The 15074-nt window shown below is 42.8% G+C and overlaps 1 protein-coding gene across 1 annotated transcript in view; it reads right to left on the reverse strand.

Moving 5' to 3' along the window:
• Positions 1 to 1232: 1232 nt before the first annotated feature.
• The window catches only part of LOC115232125 (papilin), a gene marked incomplete at its 3' end in the record, with an annotated part of 62266 nt that continues 48424 nt past the window's right edge, over positions 1233 to 15074 (reverse strand). Inside the window, exons 13-17 of the mRNA XM_036500259.1 lie at positions 12843 to 13025; positions 11124 to 11333; positions 9920 to 10268; positions 8329 to 8480; positions 1233 to 1564 (exon numbers count right to left, since the gene is read on the reverse strand). Coding sequence (XP_036356152.1) covers positions 1233 to 1564; positions 8329 to 8480; positions 9920 to 10268; positions 11124 to 11333; positions 12843 to 13025 — 1226 coding nt within the window. The remainder of the gene's footprint in view (positions 1565 to 8328; positions 8481 to 9919; positions 10269 to 11123; positions 11334 to 12842; positions 13026 to 15074) is intronic.

Below are 15074 nucleotides of genomic sequence, written 5' to 3' on the forward strand. Positions count from 1 at the left end.
CGAAAGTTGATGAACAAACTAAATTTGTTTCTCCATTTTCTTATTTGCATTATATATCTCCTTATATATAAAACTGAAGTTGTGTGTGTGTCTGTCTACTCCGATTTAGATTCCTCACTACTCCCACATTTTGCAGTGCAGTTTAACCAAAAGTGGGTATCTTATAGTCATGATTCATATCGAGCCCTTCTGGGTATTAGCGTGCGTCTGCGATGAGTCTACGGTTTAAAAAAAAATTTACCATAATTTTTTCCGCATTTTTAATGCATTTTTGCTCAGTTTATATAAGGGAAGTAACTCTCTAAAAATGCTTATATAGTTATTTCCCTTACAAACCCGAGCAACACCAGGCGATACTGCTAGTATATATCTATATATATGTATATAATGCTTATACATAAAAATTATGCTAAACATGTACATACATATATTCGTGCATTTATGAATGTATGCATATATAATGTACATCCACTCATACACACACACACTCATACACACACACACACATATGTGTGTGTGTGTGTGAATGAGGAGTGTAACCTTCAATTACCATTTCATTCAAGAAGAAACATTGAGACGTCAATATTCACAAACATCCACAACCACAAACAGACACATATTTGTGAATATATACGTACACAAATACGCATGGTCTAACACACACACACACACACACACTCGTACACAGGCACACACACACACACACACACATACTCGTACATGGGCACACACAGACACACTTGTACATGTGCTCACACATGTGCACACACACACACACACACTAGTACACATGCACACACTCGTACACGTGCACACACACACACACACACTAGTACACGTGCACACACACATTTGCACACACACACACACACTCGTACACGTGCACACACACATACTCGTACACGAGCACACACACACACTCATACATGTACACACACACCACACACTTGTACATGGGCACACACACACACACACACACACTCGTACATGGGCACACACACACACACACACTCGTACATGGGCACACACATACACTTGTACACGTGCTCACACATGTGCACACACACACTAGTACACATGCACACACACACATGTGCACAAACACACACACACACACACTTGTACACATGCTCTCACACACACATGTGCACACACACACACAACACACTTGTACACATGCACACACAAGATGTGGCCAACACTCGTACACGTGCACACACACACACACACACACGCACGTTCATGCACGCTTCCACATCCTTCCACACAGAACCTCGTGGTGGTGTCTTACTCTGTAGTTCTACTTTGACGCTCCTGCTGGCACTGTCTTTATAACCGTTCGAGGCAGTACACCTGTACATCCCAGTCCTGTGGTGTGTAAGATGCGTGATGAACAGGGTCCCATTCTTGAAAATCTGGTAGTTGTCGTTGTTGTGCAGCTTCTTGCCCTCCCTAAACCACATGGTCCTAGGCTTAGGGATTCCGTGGGCTTGACAGGGTATTGTCACTGATTGGTTAGCAGCGACCGTGTAGGTTTTCTGGTCCTCATTGATAGTTACCGGCACTGGAATGTACAACCACACTGTGTATATCTGTGTATATATATGTCTACGTATGCATGTATGTTTCTGAAGCTCTACTGGTTGAATTTGACCTCAACTAGCCAATAACATACCAAGGATAACTTGAAACCAATAAGAGAAACTACTGAAGAAAGGAGAAAGAAATGGCTGGGTCGAGTGTTTGTTGCTGTAAACCGAACTCAGTTGTCAGAATCGCTTTGCAATGGGTTCCACAAGGTAAAACAAGACGTGGCCAACCAAAAGAAATGTGGTGGAGAACAATAACAAAAGACCTTAAAAGCAGAAGGGTTAACGATGAAACAAGCTGTCAAGGAGGCTTTCAGTGTTAGAAGGTGGAATGATCTTGTCGCCACCTCAAATGCACAATGAGAACCAAATGAATGGATGAAATGTGTGCTTTTGTATGCGTATGAGCTTATAGGCGTAGGAGTGGCTGTGTGGTAAGTAGCTTGCTTGCCAACCACATGGTTCCGGGTTCAGTATCACTGCGTGGCACCTTGGGCAAATGTCTTCTAGTCTTGTGAGTGGATTTGGTAGACGGAAAATGAAAGAAGCCCGTCATATATATATGGAGTGGCTGTGTAGTAAGTAGCTTAATTATCAACCACATGGTTCCAGGTTCAGTCCCACTGCATGGCACCTTGGGCAAGTGTCTTCCACTGTAGCCTCGGTCCGACAAAAGCCTTGTCAGTGGATTTGGTAGATGGAAACTGAAAGAAGCCCATCATGTATATATATGGTGTGGCTGTGTGGTAAGTAGCTTGATTAACCAACCACATGGTTCCGGGTTCAGTCCCACTGTGTGGCACCTTGGGCAAGTGTCTTCTACTATAGCCTCGGGCCGACCAAAGCCTTGTGAGTGGATTTGGTAGACGGAAACTGAAACATATATGTGTATGTGTGTGTTTGTCCCCCCAACATCACTTGACAACCGATGCTGGTGTGTTTACGTCCCTGTAACTTAGTGGTTTGGCAAAAGAAACCGATAGAATAAGTACTAGGCTTACAAAGAATAAGTCCTGGGGTCGATTTGCTTGACTAAAGGCGGTGCTCCAGCATGGCCACAGTCACATGACTGAAACAAGTAAAAGAATAAAAGAATGTCTGTGTGTATCTATGTGTGTAGGGGTGTGTGTGTGTGGGGGGGTTTGTGAGTCATTTGCTGAGGAGTTTCCAGGATTTGAAACAAAGTCCTTTTGGCAGGGAAAAGGGGCAAAAAAAAAATATATATATATCCTTTTGCTTATGTTTCGTTGATTGAGAGCTCGGACAGAATGGAGAATGATTAGGAAATGGCAACAGAATTAGTAGCTGGGCATGCGTGGAAGTGTTGGAAGTATTCAGAGAGAGAGAGAGAGAGAGAGAGAAAATTGGTTGGGATTCGGAGTAAAAGAGGGAGAGAGAGCAAGAGAACTTTGGGAAGACAGAGAGACAGAAAGAATAAGAGCAATAAGAAATACCTTAGGAATGAGAACTCAGGTTCGAAATTTATTATTATTATTATTATTACTATTATTATTATTATTATTCAGCCATTTGCCTGACTGGCCATTTGCCAGACTCGTCTGGCACCACCATCCGTTCATGGCCGTTGCCAGCGCCGCCTCGACTGGCACGTAAAAAGCACCATCCATCCGTGGCTGTTTGCCAGCTCCGTCTGGCACCTGAGCGGGTGGCACGTAAAAAGCACCCACTACACTCACAGAGTGGTTGGCATTAGGAAGGGCATCCAGCCGTAGAAACACTGCCAGATCAGACTGGAGCCTGATGCAGCCTTCTGGCTTCCCAGACCCCAGTTGAACTGTCAAATCCATGCCAGCATGGAAAGCGGACGTTAAACAACCGATAGTGGTGTGTTTATGTCCCCCGTAACTTAGCGGTTCAGCAAAAGAGACCAATAGAATAAGTACTGGGCTTACAAAGAATAAGTCCTGGGGTCAATTTACTCGACTAAAAGGCGGTGCTCTAGCATGGCCACAGTCAAATGACTGAAACAAGTGAAAGAGTAAAAGAGGGTAAACAGGACAAAGGTATCATGTTTTGTATTCTGGTGGTCATGAAGAAAGCTAAACAGTGACAAATGGCCTGTGAGAGCCAAGGAAGACATGGACAGGGATGTTATCAGCATTTAATCAAGAATTTAGCATGCAGGCTACGGGCCACAGCGGAAGAGCTCACAACTGAGGGACTTCTGTGGGAACTTCTTTTTCCTTGTAATCAGGTCCTTATGACTGAATGTGTTGAAGAATTGGAGGAAGAATTTCAAAGACAAAAGTAAGGTTTAGAATTGAGAAACCTCAAAATAAGGTGAAAGGTTTTAGTCAGAGTGAAGGAAGAGAAGATTCTTATTCCTTTATTGCCCACAAGGGGCTAAATAGAGAGGGGACAAACAAGGACAGACAAAGGGATTAAGTCGATTACATCGACCCCAGTGCGTAACTGGTACTTAATTTATCGACCCCGAAAGGATGAAAGGCAAAATTGACCTCGGCGGAGTTTGAAGTCAGAATGTAACGGCAGATGAAATGCCTATTTCTTTACTACCCACAAGGGGCTAAACACAGAGGGGACACACAGGGACAGAAAAACAGATTAAGTCGATTACATCGACCCCAGTACGTAACTGGTACTTAATTTATCGATCCCGAAAGGATGAAAGGCAAAGTCGACCTCGGCGGAATTTGAACTCAGAACGTAACGGCAGAAGAAATACCTTTAAGCACTTCGCCCAGCATGCTAATGTTTCTGCTAGCTTGCCGCCTTTCCACCAACCCTAATCCTGTCAATCCAACACCTTACCATTAACTATAATAACCCTTTATACTGTAGGCACAAGGGCTGAAATTTTTTGGGAATGGACCAATTGATTGCATTGACCCCCCACAAGTACTCAACTGGTACTTAATTTATGAACCCCGAAAGGATGAATGGCAAAGTCGACCTCGGCGGAATTTGAACTCAGAATGTAACGGCAGACGAAATACCGTTAAGCACTTCGCCCGGCTTGCTAATGTTTCTGCCAGCTCGTCAGCAGAGAAGATTTTCGCTGGCGAGCAGGAAGGGGCCATGCTCAATATGCAGAAAGTGAAAAGGCAGCAACCGGATAGCCAAAATAAACTATGGGTGCACAGAAGGAGCAACAGAATGAAAAGCAGGTTGATAAAAAAGAAAGATTTTGTATGAAACAAGTGCAGAGGAGTAGTTAAAAGTAAGAGGTGTTACCTCAGTTGGCAACGAAGAGATACTCTGTTTGAACGAAAGAGCAGACTGTACGATGCTTGTGTACGAGGTGCAACATTGCATGTTAGAAAATCATGAGCATTGAATGGAGAAATATAGTATTAGCGTGCATGAACGATGGAGCAGTCACGAGTTAAGCCAGAAGAGATATAGGTACGAAAGGATTCAAATGTGATGTGCGAGACGAGAGGAGTTTGCACTGTTGTAAAGATGCGATGCACTTGGAGGTTGAGGGTTGAGGACAGAAGTTCCATGGAGAAGGAACCAGCGGAAAAGGAAGAGACAGAAAGAAGTCGGAAGAGGCAAAGATAACAGAAAGATCACAAGTGGCGGAGATGTCATGCTCATCCCATACGAGCAAATAAAATCTGATGTGAAAATGTTGACGATGGTGATAATGAAGATGATAACGATGATAGTTTGACCTATGGAAATAAATAAAAAATTTAGTGACTTGTAACATGTATGCATGTAAACAAACATAAACATTTATATATATATATAAAACACAGAAGAAAATACAGTAATCTCTCAACTATTGAAGGTGTGATGTTTCAAATCACCCCTGCGATAGGTGAAAATCCACAAAGTAGAAACAGTACTGTACTGTATATTTTTTAAAATTATTTTTATAATTTGTATATATTTTTTTACGGAGATGTACTTGCATAGCAAGTGACCTGATCTGAGATCGTGTGCTGGAACGAAAACAGTTGCAGCGTGGAAGGTGCTTATAAGCCATTTAAGAAACATACAAAATCCGTTAGATTCACTTCAACATTAAAATTTAATTTGCCATTATATCTATATATATATAAAACTCTAGTTGTGTGAGTGTCTGTCCCCTTCGATTTAGATTCCTAACTACTCCGACATTTTGCGATGCAGTTTAACCAAAACCGGGTATCTTATAGTCGTGATTAATATCGAGCCCTTCTGGCTATTAGCGTGCGTCTACGATGAGTCTACGAATTTAAAAATAATTTAACATCATTTTTTATTCCATTTTAATGCATAATTTTTCGTGTGTCGATGGCGGCGGAGTTGGCGTCCATGGTCACACCTGCACCTGTTTGCTTCTCCCCCTTCTTCCCTCCCTCGTGCAGCTGTGGGGAAGGGAGTGTAAGGAAATCAACGTCGTAAAGTGTTGTCAAGGAGACCAGCGTTCTTTTAGAACAATGACTTCATGGCTTGAAGACACCAAAACAGAAATGGCTAAGAAAGCCCGAATTGGCATCTATAAGGGAAGTAACTCTCTAAAAATGCTTATATAGTTATTTCCCTTACAAACCCGAGCAACGCCGGGCGATACTGCTAGTAATTATATAATTATATAATTATATAATTATATAATGTAGTCAGAGATACTTTATGACCTAACTTAAAACAGGATCTTATGGCTGGAACATCTTTGATCATTGATCTGTTCTGACCTTGGGCTAAACAACAAGGCAGGATACCTTAGATAATGAAATCTCAGATACACTATGTATGGATAAAAGACAGGATGGTCACAGCTGGAACTTCTTTGATCATAGGTCTCCTGGAACAGGACTGACCTGGGGCTAAACAACAACAAAAAAGAAGAGCACATTAGATAATGTAGTCCTAGATAGACTATGTCTATATAAAAGGCAGGATGGTCACAGTTGGAACTTCTTTGATCATAGGTCTCCTGGAACAGGACTGACCTGGGGCTAAACAACAACAACAAAGAAGAGCACATTAGATAATGTAGTCCTAGATAGACTATGTCTATATAAAAGGCAGGATGGTCACAGCTGGAATGCCTTTGATCATAGGTCTCCTGGAACAGGACTGACCTGGGGCTAAACAACAGCAACAACAAAGAAGAGCACATTAGATAATGTAGTCCTAGATAGACTATGTCTATATAAAAGGCAGGATGGTCACAGCTGCAACTTCTTTGATCATAGGTCTCCTGGAACAGGACTGACCTGGGGCTAAACAACAACAACAAAGAAGAGCACATTAGATAATGTAGTCCTAGATAGACTATGTCTATATAAAAGGCAGGATGGTCACAGCTGCAACTTCTTTGATCATAGGTCTCCTGGAACAGGACTGACCTGGGGCTAAACAACAACAACAAAGAAGAGCACATTAGATAATGTAGTCCTAGATAGACTATGTCTATATAAAAGGCAGGATGGTCACAGTTGGAATGCCTTTGATCATAGGTCTCCTGGAACAGGACACTGACCTGGGGCTAAACAACAGCAACAACAAAGAAGAGCACATTAGATAATGTTGTCCTAGATAGACTATGTCTATATAAAAGGCAGGATGGTCACAGCTGCAACTTCTTTGATCATAGGTCTCCTGGAACAGGACTGACCTGGGGCTAAACAACAACAACAACAAAGAAGAGCCCATTAGATAATGAAGTCATGGATAGACTATGTCCAAAGAAAAGGCAGGATGGTCACAGTTGGAATGCCTTTGATTATAGGTCTCCTGGAACAGGACTGACCTGGGGCTAAACAACAACAACAAAGAAGAGCACATTAGATAATGTAGTCCTAGATAGACTATGTCTATATAAAAGGCAGGATGGTCACAGTTGGAATGCCTTTGATCATAGGTCTCCTGGAACAGGACACTGACCTGGGGCTAAACAACAGCAACAACAAAGAAGAGCACATTAGATAATGTTGTCCTAGATAGACTATGTCCAAAGAAAAGGCAGGATGGTCACAGTTGGAATGCCTTTGATCATAGGACTCCTGGAACAGGACTGACCTGGGGCTAAACAGCAACAACAAAGAAGAGCACATTAGATAATGTAGTCCTAGATAGACTATGTCTATATAAAAGGCAGGATGGTCACAGTTGGAACTTCTTTGATCATAGGTCTCCTGGAACAGGACACTGACCTGGGGCTAAACAACAGCAACAACAAAGAAGAGCACATTAGATAATGTAGTCCTAGATAGACTATGTCTATATAAAAGGCAGGATGGTCACAGCTGCAACTTCTTTGATCATAGGTCTCCTGGAACAGGACTGACCTGGGGCTAAACAACAGCAACAACAAAGAAGAGCCCATTAGATAATGTAGTCCTGGATAGACTATGTCCAAAGAAAAGGCAGGATGGTCACAGTTGGAATGCCTTTGATCATAGGTCTCCTGGAACAGGACACTGACCTGGGGCTAAACAACAGCAACAACAAAGAAGAGCACATTAGATAATGTAGTCCTAGATAGACTATGTCTATATAAAAGGCAGGGTGGTCACAGCTGGAACTTCTTTGATCATAGGTCTCCTGGAACAGGACTGACCTGGGGCTAAACAACAACAAAGAAGAGCACATTAGATAATGTAGTCCTAGATAGACTATGTCTATATAAAAGGCAGGATGGTCACAGTTGGAATGCCTTTGATCATAGGTCTCCTGGAACAGGACTGACCTGGGGCTAAACAACAACAACAAACAAGAGCACATTAGATAATGTAGTCCTGGATAGACTATGTCTGCTTACCTTTGATATTCAGTTGATACCTTTCCAAAGGTGTGTCTGTGATGTCATCGTTCCGTCGACAGGTATATAAACCAACATCTTTGTAGTCCACATCGTGGATGACCAATTCCCATCCTCGAATATCATGTCGGTTGTCTGGGAAGATGTCTTTGCTGAAGAACAGAGAGAGAGAGAGAAAGGAGGAGGGATAGAACAAGGTATAAACCACATTTTAAGGTGCATAAGGAACCCCTTTTTTTGCCAAAAATTAGGTTAAAAGAATATACTCTTTACTCTTTTACTTGTTTCAGTCATTTGACTGCGGCCGTGCTGGAGCACCGCCTTTAATCGAGCAACTCGACCCCGGGACTTATTCTTTTGTAAGCCCAGTACTTATTCTATCGGTCTCCTTTGTCGAACCGCTAAGTAACGGGGACATAAACACACCAGCATCGGTTGTCAAGCAATGCTGGGGGAACAAACACACACAGACACACAAACATATATATATATTATATACACATATATACGATGGGCTTCTTTCAGTTTCCGTCTACCAAATCCACTCACAAGGCTTTGGTTGGCCCGAGGCTATAGTAGAAGACACTTGCCCAAGGTGCCACGCAGTGGGACTGAACCCGGAACCATGTGGTTGATAAGCAAGCTACTTACCACACAGCTACTCCTGCCCCTATATATATATATATATATATATATATGTATATATATATAATATATACATATATACGACGGGCTTCTTTCAGTTTCCATCTACCAAATCCACTCACAAGGCTTTGGTCAGCCCGAGGCTATAGTAGAAGACACTTGCCCAAGGTGCTACGCAGTGGAACTGAACCCGGAACCATGTGGTTGGGCAGCAAGCTACTTAGCACACAGCCACTCCTGCGCCTATGGGAGTTTCTTATACATGGATAGTATTATAATCCCTTAAATAAATAATAAATGTGCCTTTTTAAAGCCTAGCCAGGCTCATGGGCCCGGTTTCCCGGTTTCTATGGCGTATGTGTTCCCCAGATGGACGGGACGCCAGTCCATCGCAGCGTTACTCATTTTTGCCAGCTGAGTGAACTGGAGCAATGTGAAATGAAGTGTTTTGCTCAAGAACACAACACGTCGCCCGGTCCAGGAATCGAAACCACAATCTTACGATCATGATGCTGACACCCTAACCACTAAGCCATGCACCTCCACTTTATAATCCTTTAGAAAACCGTTTTTCCAAAATTTTAACCTCACAAAATTGGTGGGGCTTCCATATACACGAGGGTTTTTTATACATGTTAAAATACAGTAATTATTATTTTCGTTATGTACCTATGTGTATTTAGCAATTAAGTGGTTCGTTAAAAGGAGAGACAAGGCAAAAGAGGGGAGGGGGTAAAACGAAGTACAATGCTATTCTGCTTATGTTACCTATCAATGTTATTTCTTTATTGCCCACAAGGGGCTAAACACAGAAGGGACAAACAAGGACAAAGGGATTAAGTTGATTACATCGACCCCAGTGCGTAACTGGTACTTATTTAATCAATGGCACTGACAGCTGGAAGGGTGTCCACTACAAGTGTCCACCTTAAAAGTGACCACTCACCCATTATGACTCCATGTGACAGAATATCCGACGGCTTCTCCGCACTGCAAGACCACCTTCTTCTTGAGATCGACTCCAAGCTTTATGATGTTGTTGGTCGGGGTCACAGTAAGGAACGGGGGCAGAGTGAAAACAGTCGGGGGCCGCATCTCGGGCCCGGATTTCACTCGGCAGGATGCCAAGCATTCCAGTTCAGTGTGGAACCGGTTGCCGTTGCCGCCGCAGCCAGAGTAGAAGAACTGGTCGCACTGTTCCTTGACGTGGTCATAGTACCACATTCGACGGATGTCCTGACACGAGCCCGTCGTTGCCGGCAACTTGCATTTCATTGGCTGTTTGACGGAGATTGCTGTAATTAATGGTAATGAGACAGATGTATAGATAATGGTAGTGGTGTTGGTGGCGACGGCAGTGGTGGTGGGGGCGATGATAGCGGTGGAGGCAGTGGTGATGGTGTGATAATAATGGTGGGGTGATGACTGTGGTGGAGGTGGTGATGGTGGGGTGGTGGAGGCAATGGTAGTGGTGATGATGATGGTGGTGTGATAATAATGGTGGTGCTGGTGCAGTGATGATGGCGGTGGAGGTTCAATGATGGTGGTGGTGGTGATGTGATGGTGGTGGTTGGAGTTATGCAACAACAGCAGTGGTAATGGAGGTCAGTGCATTGGTGGTGGTGGTGGTGGTGGTGGTGGTGGTGGTGGTGGTGGTGGTGGTGGTGGTGGTGGTGGTGGTGGTGGTGGTGGTGGTGGTAGTGGTGGTGGTTGTTGCATTGTCAGAAGTGATATGATAGTCATCACTGCATGCTCACAACAGTGGTGGTGGCCATCATAATGGTAGTGGGATAAGTCTGATGGAAGAATGAAGGCATAAAAACAAGCAAATGAAAAACGATTGAAAATGATTGAAAAATTTGAAAAAAGAATTAAAAATTTGAAAAATGAATAAAAAAAACTGAAAAAGGAATGAAAAATGATTGCAAAATGAATGAAAAACGATTGAAAATGATTGAAAAATTGAAAAAAAAAAAAACTGAAAAATGAATGAAAACCTATTGAAAAATGAATGAAAAATTTGAAAAAAGAATTAAAAAAACTGAAAAATGAATGAAAACTTATTGAAAAATGAATGAAAAACGATTGAAAAATGAATGAAAAAACTGAAAACTGAATGAAAAACAATTGAAAATCTGCTGCACACTTACGTCCTGGGATTACTGGACCTGTATGGTTTCTTGGAGTTGTAGCATTTGGGCCACACAAATTATAACAAGCTCCCATGGTAGGGAAACGGTTGGCATTACCACCACACCCTCCATACACAAACTTCCGGCATTTCTTCATGTTCGAGTCGTAGAAATAGGCAGTGCTGTATGCATAGCAGATTCCAGAATCTTCCGGAAGGCGGCAGATATCTGTAGAAAAGACCATTGTAAATTTTTTTTGTGTAAATTTGAACTACACACACACACACACATACACACAAGAAGATGGAAGATGGAAAATAGCTGTAATATTTAATAATAATAATAATAATAATAATAATAATGAAATTATTGTATACAGTGCTGAGGTGCACCACAACTTGTCAGAAAGTGCATATAAAGCATATGCAGTAATGTACAAATGTCTGGGAAGTGAACAATGTATGAGTCAGATACATGCTGGTGTGTGTATGGAGGGGAGAAAATCAGGTGTAGTGTTGGCGAATCTCAGGAAGCATGGAAGTTTTGAAGGATGCAGTGCTCCGACAACTAACAACTAATGCCGGCAGTTTGTTCCATGCTTCAGCGTGTGTATGGAGGGGAGAAAATCAGGTGTAGTGTTGGCGAATCTCAGGAAGCATGGAAGTTTTGAAGGATGCAGTGCTCCGACAATTAACAACTGATGCCGGCAGTTTGTTCCATGCTTCAGCAACTCTTAGCATGAAAAAATGTTTCCTCAAGTCATGGGAGCTGTGTTGTTTTCTGACTTTGTAAATATGTCCACAGGTGTTAGATGGGTGGAGTTTGAAGAGATGCTCAGAGTTATTGTTTGTGTGATGGTTGATAATTTTATGGGTGTCTGCCAAGTCAGCTGCCAGACGTCGGAGTTTCAATGTGTCCATGCCCCGGGAAGTAAGGCGTTCAGGATATGGCAAATGCCTGATGAAGGGTATTCTTTTGGTTGCGCTGTATCTGCTGTAAATTGTATAACTGTGCTAACCCCTGCACCAAAGTGACATTACAGCTTTAACCATCCATATAGGCGTAGGAGTGGCTGTGTGGTAAGTAGTGGGCGGCGAGCTGGCAGAATCGTTAGCATGCCGGATGAAATGTGTAGCCGTATTTCGTCTGCCGTTACGTTCTGAGTTCAAATTCCGCCAAGGTTGACTTTGCCTTACATCCTTTCGGGGTCGATAAATTAAGTACCAGTTACGCACTGGGGTCGATGTAATCGACTTAATCCCTTTGTCTGTCCTTGTTTGTCCCCTCTGTGTTTAGCCCCTTGTGGGTAGTAAAGAAATATGTGTGGTAAGTAGCTTGCTTACCAACAACATGGTTCTGGGTTCAGTCCCACTGCGTGGCACCTTGGGCAAGTGTCTTCTACTATAGCCTCGGGCCGACCAAAGCCTTGTGCATGGATTTGGTAGATGGAAACTGAAAGAAGTCCGTCGTATATATGTATATATATATATATGTGTGTGCGTGTATGTTTGTGTGTCTGTGTTTGTTCCCCTAGCATTGCTTGACAACCGATGCTGGTGTGTTTATGTCCCCGTCACTTAGCGGTTCGGCAAAAGAGACCGATAGAATAAGTATTGGGGTTACAAAAGAATACGTCCCGGGGCCGAGTTGCTCGATTAAAGGTGGTGCTCCAGCATGGCCGTAGTCAAATGACTGAAACAAGTAAAAGAGAAAAGAGAGAGAGAGATGTCAACTCACCCTTCTTGTTGCACGTGGCTTCACACTCGTGCTTCATCCTGAACCTGTTCTTGTTGCCTTCACAGCCTCCGTAGAGAAATTTCATGCATTGACCAACCGACATATCGTAATACCATGACGGAATTGCGCCCTTGCAGGAGCCAATCTTCTTGGCGAAATGGCACACATCTTTAGCGGATTCTCCTGAAATGAAATTCATGAAATCTATATATATAAAACTGTAGTTGTGTGAGTGTCTGTCCCCTTCGATTTAGATTCCTAACTACTCCCACATTTTGCGGTGCAGTTTAACCAAATTCGGGTATCTTATAGTCGTGATTCATATCGAGCCCGTCTGGCTATTAGCGCGCGTCTACGATGAGTCTACGACTTTAAAAATAATTTTACATAATTTTTTATTCCATTTTAATGCATAATTTTTCGTGTGTCGATGGCGGCGGAGTTGGCGTCCATGGTCACACCTGCACCTGTTTGCTTCTCCCCCTTCTTCCCTCCCTCGTGAAGCTGTGGGGAAGGGAGTGTAAGGAAATCAACGTCGTAAAGCGTTGTCAAGGAGACCAGCGTTCTTTTAGAACAACGACATCATGGCTTGAAGACACCAAAACAGAAATGGCTAAGAAAGCCCGAATTGGCATCTATAAGGGAAGTAACTCTCTAAAAATGCTTATATAGTTATTTCCTTTACAAACCTGAGCAACGCCGGGTGATACTGCTAGTAAAGTATAGAAGTGTAGCCAGCCGTGGAATGAGATGATCAATGCAGCTATTTGGATGCTGAAAACAGAGAATATATTGAAGCTTTCTACCCCTATAACTTCTGTTTAAAGTACCCAGGGACTAGGTGGTCTTGTTTAATCAGGGAATAGATTTTACCTCTCTACTCAAGCAGACTCTGCTAAAAGCACCCAGGAACTAGATGGCTTTGATAAAATAGGGAATATATTAAGGCTCCCTACCCTTGTAGCCTCTGTTCAAAGTACCCAGGAACTAGATGGCTTTGATAAAACAGGGAACAAATTAAGGCTCCTTACTCGTGTAGCCTCTGTTCAAAGCACCCAGGAACTAGATGGCTTTGATAAAACAGGGAACAAATTAAGGCTCCTTACCCGTGTAGCTTCTGTTCAAAGTACCCAGGAACTAGATGGCTTTGATAAAACAGGGAACAAATTAAGGCTCCTTACCCGTGTAGCTTCTGTTCAAAGTACCCAGGAACTAGATGGCTTTGATAAAACAGGGAACAAATTAAGGCTCCTTACCCGTGTAGCTTCTGTTCAAAGTACCCAGGAACTAGATGGCTTTGATAAAACAGGGAACAAATTAAGGCTCCTTACCCGTGTAGCTTCTGTTCAAAGCACCCAGGAACTAGATGGCTTTGATAAAACAGGGATTATATTAAGGCTCCCTAGTCTTGTAGCTTCTGTTCAAAGCACTCAGGGACTAGGTGGTCTTGTTAAACTAGGCCTCATATTAAGCCCATTGATCTAGGGGACTTAGCTAAATCTATCCAAAGACCACAAAGTGCTGGAATGAAGCCGAGGATCAGGCTAAGTTCACCACAGAATATTTATGGAAGATATTTTTTTTTCTGCCTTTAACCCTCCAACATGGAGTATAGGCCACTTATAATTGAATTCTATGTCACATAATTTTTCGCTTCTGTACTTATACTCTGCCATGAATGTCCCCCTGTCTCTAGTTCCTTTTGTGTTGATCTCCACCACGAGTTCCTAGGCCTACCTCTCTTTCTATATTCATCCGGTTTCCACTGTCTCTTTTTCATCTCTTTGACTTGTTTCAGTCATTTGACAGTGGCCATGCTGGAGCACCGCCTTTTGGTTGAGCAAATCGACCCCAGGACTTATTCTTTGTAAGCCTAGTACTCATCCTATCGGTCTCTTTTGCCGAACCGCTAAGTAACGGGGACGTAAACACACCAGCATCGGTTGTCAAGCGATGTTTGGGAGACAAACACAGACACACAAACACACACACACACATATATACACACACACATATATATATATATATATATATATATATATATATATACGACGGGCTTCTTTCAGTTTCCGTCCACCAAATCCACTCACAAGGCTTTGGTCGGCCCGAGGCTATAGTAGAAGACATTTGCCCAAGGTGCCATGCAGTGGGACTGAACCCGGAACGATGTGGTTGGTAAGCAAGCTAGTTACCTCACAGCCACTCCTATATATATATATATATACGACGGGC

Source organism: Octopus sinensis, unplaced genomic scaffold, assembly GCF_006345805.1.
Source record: "Octopus sinensis unplaced genomic scaffold, ASM634580v1 Contig19371, whole genome shotgun sequence".
NCBI lineage: Eukaryota > Metazoa > Mollusca > Cephalopoda > Octopoda > Octopodidae > Octopus > Octopus sinensis.